This window comes from Antedon mediterranea, chromosome 9, assembly GCF_964355755.1.
Source record: "Antedon mediterranea chromosome 9, ecAntMedi1.1, whole genome shotgun sequence".
Lineage (NCBI taxonomy): Eukaryota > Metazoa > Echinodermata > Crinoidea > Comatulida > Antedonidae > Antedon > Antedon mediterranea.
In genome coordinates, this window is record NC_092678.1 from 14,988,067 (window position 1) to 14,999,188 (window position 11,122).

Consider the following 11,122-nt stretch of genomic DNA (forward strand, 5'->3'; position numbering starts at 1 on the left):
CAAATTTACTGTCAACTTTGCAGCTGTCAACCTGTCAAACAATGCCTTAATTCTCTGCACATGGACATTCGATGTATCACTATAAACAACCAAATCGTCTATATAAGCTTCACATCCCTCCAACCCTGAAATTATACCATTAACCAATCTCTGGAACGTGGCTGGCGCATTCTTTAAACCGAAAGGCATGACCTTATACTGATAAAGACCCATAGGAGTTACAAAAGCTGACACTTCTTTCGCATGCTCTGTTAAAGGAATTTGTCAGTAACCCTTTAGAAGATCAAATTTACTGACAAACTTAGCACTACCCACACGATCAATACAGTCGTCTATCCTCGGTATGGGATATGAATCTGTAGTAGATTTAGCATTAACCTTCCGATAATCAGTACAAAAACGATACGATTTATCTGGCTTCGGAACTAATATACATGGAGAACTCCAAGCACTGCAACTAGGCTCGATTAAATCATTCTTAATCATGTAATCAATCTCATCTTGTAATATCTTCATCTTGAACGGATTTGCTCTATATTGATTTTGTTTTATTGGTGAACAATCAGCTGTCTTAACATCATGCTCCACTAAGTTCGTTCGACATGGAACATCCGAAAACAACTGCAGATTTCCAAATATCAAACTAACAATTTTAACCTTACTATCACGAGATAAATGACCAACTTTGTCTTCAATGTTTGCAAGGACATCTGAATTACTGAACTTAACACATGTATCAGGATCACCAAACTCTTCAGAATTCTCTTCAACAACACACGCAACTGGTGTTGACGTACAGGTATCACTATTATTTCTCGCTGTGTATGGTTTCAACATGTTTATATGACACAATCGCTTCTTCTTACGCCTATCTGGAGTATCTAACACATAGTCAACTTCTCCTACTTTTTCTACTACTTTGTAAGGACCAGCAAATCTTGCAGATAATGGTTGACTGGGAAGAGGCAACATAACTAACACTTCATCACCTGAATTAAAGCTTCTCTTTTCTGATTTCCTATCAAACAATCTCTTCATTTTACCCTGAGCCTTCACAAGATTCTTTCTAGCCATCTCACGAGCACGATTTAATCGATAACGAAATTCAGACACATAATCCAGTATCGATACAGACTCTTCTGCATTCCCTAACAGCCTTTCTATGACTATTTTAAGAGGGCCTCGGACCGAATGACCATACACCAACTCAAATGGGCTAAACCCTAAGGACTCTTGCACTGTTTCACGAACAGCGAATAACAATAAGGGAACTCCCTCATCCCATTCCTTTTCACATTGAAGACAATAGGTTTTAATCATATTCTTAAGTGTTTGATGAAATCTCTCAAGTTCCCCTTGAGACTGTGGATGGTAAGCACTTGAACTTATATGGGCAACACCTAACTGCTCTAAGACTTGTTTAAATATCTTTGACATGAAGTTTGATCCTTGATCGGACTGAACAGCTTTAGGCAATCCTACCCACGTAAAGAATTTTACCAATGCTTTAACAACATTCTTAGCTGTAATACGCTTAAGAGGAATCTCTTCTGGAAACCTACTTGATGCACACATTATTGTTAATAGATACTCATTTCCATTTTTAGTACGTGGTAATGGTCCCACACAATCAACAATAACCCTTGAAAATGGTTCACCGAATGCAGGAATAGGCTTAAGTGGGGCTACTGGAACCTTTTGATTAGGCTTCCCCACTACCTGACACGCATGACAGGATTTACAATAGTTAGACACATCTTTTCTAAGACCTGACCAAAAGAAATGCCTGAGAATTTTGTCTACCGTTTTATTGACACCTAAATGACCTGAAAGAGGATCATCATGCGCAATACCAATAATATCCTGACGGTATCCACTAGGAATAACTATCTGGTGAATCTCATTCCAAACATCACTACTTGGAATATCTGGTGGCCTCCACTTACGCATAAGTATGCCATCCTTTATATAATAACAAACAGGAACAATAGACATTTCCTCTACAGAAAGAGCTTTCTGACCAAATGACACCAAATCAGGATCTTTACTCTGCTCTTCCACTAACCTGGACCGATTGAGAACTGTCGGACCGAAATCACACACTTTTGGGTGCTGTTGTTCAGCCTGGGCAGTGTGTGACTCGGGACCTGAGCAGACAGCCTCTTGGGAAACGCGATCCGTAATGTCTCCGTAAAAACTATCACACAAGTCAATACTCTCATCCTCATCTATGGTTATGTTTGCCATAGATCGCGTCACCGCACATGATGGAAACACATGTAATAATTCTTTCTCTAAACACACCGTGCTTTCGTCTTCAACATGACTTTTGCACACAACCGGTTCTACTGTCACTCTGTCTCCGGCCAAATCATTCCCCAAAAGGAGTGTGACACCCCATACTGGAAGACTCGGAACGACACCGACAACAAAATCTCCGCTAACAATATCTGTTTCAATCCGAATTACATGAAGTGGGACTTCCTTATAACCCCCTTCAACACCTTGAATGAGCACACTTGCTCCAGCAGAAGACTCGTTTGAAAATGACAATGCCGATTCTATTATCAGGGATTGTGACGCCCCTGTGTCTCTTAAGACACGAACTTTACTCAGATTCACATCGTTGATCAATGCTACAGAACCAGTAGAGAGGAAAGGCTTAAATAGCTTTCGCACTTTTTCCGGACCTGAAGATTGGATCAACTTCTCACATTCATCAACGTCATGACTCGCTGTCACTTTCAACGGGACTGTATTTACTAACGTGTTTGGAAGTGATTGGGGTTTCTTATTATCCCCTTTAGATTTGCTTTGAAACAGCCAGCAATCTGCCTTTATATGACCCTTTTTCTTGCAGTAAAAACAAGTTCTGACAAATTTACTACTACTATTAACTGTAGTTTTCTGACTTTGGATCTTAGAATCATCAACAGATTTGGAAACCGATTTGGTATCCACCACCTTGTGCCTGAGCACATAATTATCGGCAACAGAAGCCGCTTTCATTAAATTATCAACTTTCTGCTCCTCTAGATGTGTTCGAACTTCAGTAGGGGAACAAGATTTAAACTCCTCAACTAACATAAGCTCACGAAGCTTTCCAAATTCACCCTTTACTCCTTCCGAACTACACCATCTATCAAAAAGAATCTGCTTCTTACGTGCATATTCTGTAAACGTTTGATCATAAGGTTTACCTAAGTTCCTAAATTTCTGACGATACGCCTCTGGAACTAACTCATAAGCTGACAAAACAGCAGTTTTAACCGCATCATAGCTTTCACATTGATCATCAGCCAATGCAGAAAATACCTCTTGGGCTTTACCCACAAGAGCAGTTTGTAACAACACAGTCCAGTGTCTAGCAGGCCACTTTAATCTATTAGCAATTTTCTCAAAAGCTAAAAAATATGTCTCTACCTCGTCCTCATTAAACTTGGGAACCCATTTAATATTCTGAGTAATCTCTGAATCATTAGGTGTAGAAACCCGTGTGGTGTGACCCATTTGGTTAGCTAATTCTAATTTCCTTAACTCAAATTCATGTTTTTCTTTTTCCATTTCTCTTTGAGTTTGCATCTCTATTTTTCTTCTTTCAAAAATCAATTTTTCACGTTCCAACTCAATTCTAGCCAACTCGACCTCATTCCCCGCAGTTTTTACGGATTCATGAGTAATTAAACCAACATGATTTCCAATCACATTTATCAAGTCATATTTATTCATGGAATAATTTATAGATGCTCCAACCCTAGTACCTAGGAGTCGCAAACGCTCCTCTGATAGCTGAGCTACCACCTCAATGGACATGCTATCCAAAAATTCCTCGTCAAAATCACTTTCTGCCATAGTTTCTATTTGAAACAAACAAACAAAAACACAGGTTAAAATAACCAATATGACGATAATTAAGGCACCAGTAATGAAATACCTGCCAAGCCCACACAGTATTAAACCTACCGTGCGCCGTGGTCTCAATAACTAGACCCCTAAAATCAAAGCCAAACCGACTTCTACTACACAAGCCTAAAACAACAACACAGTGTACTGGCTCGACGACCGCCAAACCTCGTTCGTTATAAAACGTCTCTAAACCTAAAACCAGCTTAGAATAAGTAACTAAAATTACCATCAGTTCGATCTACAACTACAATTTGTTACGTTGTTCCCGGATGACCCCCCAATTTGTTACGGGCTCGCTCGTTAGGCTGAAACCAACAATAAGAACATAACAAAACACGTTGTAGTTGTCGTCCATCTTTATTCATCTCCCCTCTTTTACTCTAGAGGGCTCACTTCCGTGTGACAAACCCATCACAATAGTTCACTATGTCGGTCGGTCGGTCTGTCGGTCGGTCTGTCTGTCGGTCGGTCCGGTATCAATATGCATTGTAGCACGCGACCTAATGGCTGTTGGCCTTGTTTTATTCAAGATCCGTATTATAAATGCCATCATTTAACATTTGAGTTCAATTTGTATCTATCTTTGTTTTGTTCTTTTTTGTTGTAATTTGTTTTTTTATGTTTATCTTTTTTTATAAGTTTCAACTGACTAGATTAACCCAAGATATCTAAATTGCTTGATATTGTTTTCACAATTATACCAATTATTGAATTTGTATACGTTGGGTATTGCAAATAATTGTTATTGAATTTTCAAAGACCAGTTAGGATCGCAGGCCGAATGTCAAAATACATAGCATCACAATTTAGTTCTTCTGATATAAACCAGTAATCTAACCTACGATAAATATTCTTAACTTTTTGTCGCCATGTAAATTGGTTTTTATTTTCATTCTTTAACCTCCCCACATCTATTAGTTTTAAATTTTTCATTACATTTTTAAGGTTAAAATGGATATGAAACAATATCAAAATATCAACAAAAATAATTTTATATGAATGCTTTAGATATAAAATAGCAACACACAAAAAATTAGGTTTAAATACATTGTAAAACTTGAGAGAAATAAATAAGATAAAATTCAGTGTAAAACCACCGACAGATGGCCGACCAACCATCATGCCATCTTGGATTTCATTAATGTTCTAAACAAACGTACGCGGAATCTTCCGATTAATTTAAAACGCCCGCTTTTGTATCCACGGCAGCAGCTGTTTCGTGATTGGTTAAGAATGCCCAACTACAGCCAATGAGCTTCTTTCAAAGCAGACAGGAAGCGAACGTAAACAACATACGTCACACGAAACACACATGGTGTCAGCCGATTCTAGGCTAGGCCGGTCGCGAGTGTTTACATTTTCTCCGAAAACTTCGGTACATTCTACAAGATGAATCGTTGGTTCTTGAAGCCTCATTACAGTTTTACCTAGTGAAGTTTTTTGCATAAAAGCTAATATGATATAAGCCCAATGAAGGACAATGGTAGTAGTAGACGGCAAAAGAGGAGACCACCTCTTGAATGATGGATTGCCTCGAATATCACGCATCGTGCATTCCAGTAAACTAAACTAAAAGGGTGGACAATTTGTACCTGATGGAAAAAACCCGGGTAAGCGCTACTTTTTTATTGACTCTAAATAATGGCCATCATATAAACTGTAGTACAGTAGTGTTATTGAATATATGAATTATATTATTTATTTAACCTTTTGTTTACTAAAAATACAGTACTGCTGTTAATTCAAGTCTATATGCCTACAGATTCCTCAAACTTTGTTTACTCGACAGACGACCATACTTGACAGTAGCAGCTACCTATGTATGGTACCAGTCAAGTTTTTTAGGGGCTATAGCAATTACCTTTATATATATATATATATTATACTTACTATCTTTTCTTATCTTTCCAGATGGAATATTGACTTGTTGTGGCAAGAAACGCAAGGAATTAACTGATTTTACAGCATTATCAAATAAAACACTGTAACAATTATATATCTATATAATTTTATATTTATTAGTTATCCGCACTCAGCGGATAACTCCTTGTAACTGTCCTGTTTCATCATCTTTTTTTTTTTTCTGTATTATTCTTCTTTCTTTCTGTCATTTTTGTGCAGAGCGTATCTCTAAAACGTGTAAAGTTAACATTTTATAACTTTGTCAACATATGGGCAATCACGTGAAGTTGTGCTTTCCTATTTTTGAATGACGCCAGAGTTGCGCAACATGACTTACGCGCGTTTTGATGAATTTCGCGTATTTAACATAGATCGAAAACCATATAACAATTTAAATTGAAACTTAGCAAAAGTCTAATTTATATCGTGCGCTAACGTTTTGTGCACTAAAAATGGCATGTTTTAAAAGAAGTTACGCGCGCACGCGCGTTTAAAATTTTCATAATGTGAAAAATCAATTTCTAATCAACTTTCTACGCGTTAAAGTTAACATTTTATAACTTTGTCAACATATGGGCAATCACGTGAAGTTGTGCTTTCCTATTTTTGAATGACATCAGAGTTGCGCAACATGACTTATGCGCGTTTTTATGAATTTCGCGTATTTAACATAGATCGAAAACTATATAACAATTTAAATTGAAACTTAGCAAAAGTCTAATTTATATCGTGCGCTAACGTTTTGTGCACTAAAAATGGCATGTTTTACACGAAGGTACGCGCGCACGCGCGTTTAAAATTTTATAATGCAAAAAATCAATTTCTAATCAACTTTCTACGCGTTTCATGTCATTTTGAGCATGTCAAAAATTCCCACACGTGCGCAAATTTTTACGCGCGCGGTGCACACGTAGCATTAAAAACGTCATTTTTTCGAGTGATTTATGTTTTTCCAGCCTTTTCTAGTAATTTTACCAACTTTTAAACAATTTCGACTTCAAATTACGTCATACGAGCACGTAGAATATGATAATTTGTGCGCTTCTTTGATGAAAAACTTCAAAAATTCGTCAAAATTAAGCCTTTTTTTAAACAATCGTAGTTTCTAAACTAAAAGGTAAAAATTATTTTTATTACATATTCTGGAAGTTGATGAGTTGTAGATATCAGATCATGCATTAATATGGCTAACCGGACATTGTGACGTCATCGTATGGCCACGTGAAAATGAAATTTAGGATTTTTGTATCTTTTGTCATAACTCCTCACATTTAATAGAGCGCATCTCCACTTATCCGTTTTCCATTTTCACCCCGATTTTGATATTGTCTAGGTCACTCAACTATCTTTAGCATGAGATAAAAATATTTTAATTTGTATAACGTCATCATGCCTAAACATTTTAATTACGTGGGTCATTAATTTCATCTTTACAGTAATTTTTAATCTGTAATAGCTCGTAAGAATAAAATGTGATAATCACGATTAAAACGTTTTCTGGAAGCTATTGGATTGTAGATACGAAATCATGTGAACTTTTCGCTAATCGGATGTTGTGATGTCATCATATGGCCAGTTAAATAAAAAAAGTCGTATTTTCATATTTTGCGTCATAGTTCATTACATTTAAAAGAGCGCGCATTAATATTTCACGTATTAAAATTTCTTCTACACGTTAATATATTATTGTTGCTGAGATAATTTCCTTCCGAAATTGCTACCTTCGCGTTTCATTTTAAAACCGTCAACATGTTAAAAATTGCAATAAATAGCGGGTCCCGTAATTTCACCTATTCTACACTGTATGTGATATGTATACAGATTATACTGTGTATACTATATGACACAAAATAACAGAATTCAGCAATAACAACATATCATTATTCTTCAGTTCAGGTCATAATGCCATAATATTTTTCTGTGTGCAATATCCCAACGTATGACATGCACGTGGCGTTTGTCATGCGGATAACTAACTCGTCAAAGTGATGAGTTTCATGTCTAGTTTAATTTCTTGCTGAATGAAAATAAATGAATTAAATGTACACTTGTATCAATGCTATTTTTTATATTACACACATAGTCAACCATTTTAAAACATAACGGTAATGCAGCATTGGCCTATTTTTGTTCACCTTTTATTTATTTATTATTAATTTTGAAATTTGTTTTCACTGCTTAAAATCCATCGAAAAAAACACCACAGTGTATAAGCATAGGCGTTTGTCACCGGCGTTTTTTTTCGCGGTGCAGTCGCGGCGCCTATGCTTATTATAGTTATACACTGTGGGGTTTTTTTCAATGGATTTTAAACAGTGACAAAATTTTTTTCTTTTTTTAAATTACACAGTTATGTAGGCTAATCTTTTAAGAACATTTTACAGTAAAAATTTTGTCCATACGACTGTCCGTTGAGGAGTTACGAATTTTTAAGTAAGTTGTCATCCGAAAATAGGCTGAAAACGCTGTTATTCTGTTGTTGGTTACGCTTCGTTGCACGGCATTGTTTGTCATCGATCAAACGATCATAGAATACTAATCAATAAAATGAAATGCTATGTCATACGTGGTATTGTGTTAGACTGGTTCAGGAGTTACCTAAACCACAGAACTCAGTATGTTACTATTGAATCACACAAATCAATAAAAAGAGAAGTAAAAGTTGGTGTTCCACAGGGATCTATCATTGGCCCATTGCTATTTTTGTTATTTATAAATGACATACTTTGTGTAAGCAAAGTTGTCGAACTTATTATATTCGCGGACGATACAAACATATTCCTCAAACATAATGACCCCATAGTTGCATGTAATATACTAAACTGCGAATTACAACGACTAACCACTTGGTTTAGAGCTAACAAACTCTCAATTAATACAAATAAAACTAAATATATAATCTTTAGAGGGCGCCAGAATTCAACCGACTTCACAGACATGCAACTATACGTAAATAACACCACACTCGAAGAGGTAACCCATATCAAATTCTTAGGAGTTACCATAGACAAATTTTTGTCCTTCTGTACCCATATTGATGGCATTGCAAACAAAGTTTCAAAGATAATAGGAATTCTGAATAAATAAAGTATTTTTTGGATAACGGATGACTTTACCCCAAATCTGAGAACAAAGAGGAAGCGGTTGTGGGCCAAACGTAAGAGACTGTTAGAGGAGAAACCCGGCAGAAAAGTTTTCTTAAATTACCCGGCTGTATTAAGAATTGTAGAAGAAGACGGAAGTTCGAGACTAGTGCAGTAAATCTGTCTGTATAAGGCTGTAATTTAACTTTAAAAACATAACTCTGTGTCGCTATATGATATATTAATTTATCCAACAATGTACTGATATTGTATGTATGCCTGTTAGGGGTATATCAGTGATGATTGTATTGATACTTATCTTTTTTCGCTACTTTTTTCGTTGCTTAAAAAAGAAAATTAGGCTATTATTATATTTGAAGAGAATTTATGTTTCGGGGGTATGGAAGGGGGAAGGATATACCGGGTTTTTTTATCCTTTGTTGGGTGGGTTTTCTTTGTTTCTCTTTTTTTATTTTATTTTATTTTTACTCTATAACAAAAAAAAACTGAACACATATGCTAATTTTAACACGAGGTATGATCGAACAATTGGTAATCTGAATACAAAAGTAATACGCATTGCCACAGCACAGGGCTATTTTGGACTGCGATTACATACAAATTTTACTTTACCTAATGATCTTGGAAAATGTAGTTGCCCACTGATAATTAATAATAAAAATTACTGGATACTTGAGGTTAATACTAATTACGACTCTTTCATTTCGGCCGGAACATGGTGTATAGACATTGTTGGGCCCCTTAAAAACTTCAGAAAAAATACTGTTAAAATAAAAGAAAATATAGGAGAGCAATCAAGTAAACTTATAATTGTCTGTAATAAAAATTTAATTAACATAAAATGCAAATTTTACGAACGTAGTAAAATACAATGCAATAGAATCAGTCCGTTACTCATCGAAGCTAAAACAATTTTTGGACTGCTATGGTTTATGGTTGTTGCACAAAACAACCATTATGACACCATATATACCCTTGCTTTATTATTTTATCTACCGTTATATATAAACAAAATAAGTAAAAAAATAACAATAAAAAATGTCTAATAATAATAATACGCTATCAATAGTTTCAATGAACTGTCGAGGTCTAGCAGAAAAATCAAAACGCAGAGATGTGTTACACTATCTAAAGTCAAAAAAATACAATATTATTTGCCTCCAAGATGTACACTTCTCGGCAGAAACTGAGTCACTTGTTAGATTGGAGTGGGGCCTTGATTGTTTTTTTAGTTCATATCGTAGTAATGCAAGGGGAGTCGCAATCTTGTTCAATAATAACTTTCCCTACACTGTTACAAAGCATAAAAAAGATAATGATGGAAATATGTTAGCTTTGGAGGTAAAGGTTGACGATCTAAAATTTACGCTAATCTCAATGTATGGGCCCAACAACGACACCCCCGGTTTTTACGACAAAATGAGGGAAGTTGTTTTAGAACATGAAAACCCACATAATATCGTTTGCGGCGACTGGAACTGTATTTTGGACAAAAAATTAGACTGTAAAAATTACCTAAAACTTAATAATCCAAAGGCAAGAGAAAAGATAATAAATATTTGTAGTGAATTTAATCTTACAGATGTTTGGCGTGTTTACAACCGAGATGAACAAAAGTTTACCTGGAGACAGAATAAATTCAATAAACAAGCCAGGCTTGATTATTTCCTAATCTCATCTGAACTAAACAGCAAAATGCTGGATTGTAATATAAAACCAGGTTACCGAACCGATCACTCACTCGTAGATATTAAAATGACGATGAACCAGATAAAATACGGGCCAGGATACTGGAAATTTGACAATACCTTATTAAAAGATATTCAATACGTGCAACAATTTAAAGAAACCATAAATAGAGTCCTAAAACAATATATAGTGCAAAACGAAAAAGATAATAAAGATGCTAATAAAGCGCTGTTTAGCATCAGTGATCAACTTCTTTTAGAAATGATATTAATGGAAATTAGAGCAAAAACAATTTCTTACGGGGCTTATAAGAAAAAGATTGAAAATAAAAAAGAAAAAGAATTAGAAAGGGAAATAGAAAAAATAACACTTGATATCAATAAGGGCGACGCCACGTTAAATGGTACACTAGAAATTAAGTCCGGCGAACTTATGAGTATCAGAAAAGTGAAGATGGAAAGAATAATGATGAAAACTAAACTTAAATGGATCGAAGAAGGCGAAAGGCCGACCAAATTTTT

General features: G+C 35.5%; 1 protein-coding gene across 1 annotated transcript; it reads right to left on the reverse strand.

The window, feature by feature from the left end:
• Positions 1-264: 264 nt before the first annotated feature.
• Positions 265-3,852, reverse strand: LOC140058217 (uncharacterized). Its single transcript, XM_072103780.1, has one exon. The coding sequence runs from the start codon at positions 3,850-3,852 to the stop codon at positions 265-267; it is 3,588 nt and encodes a 1,195-aa protein (XP_071959881.1).
• Positions 3,853-11,122: the final 7,270 nt, after the last annotated feature.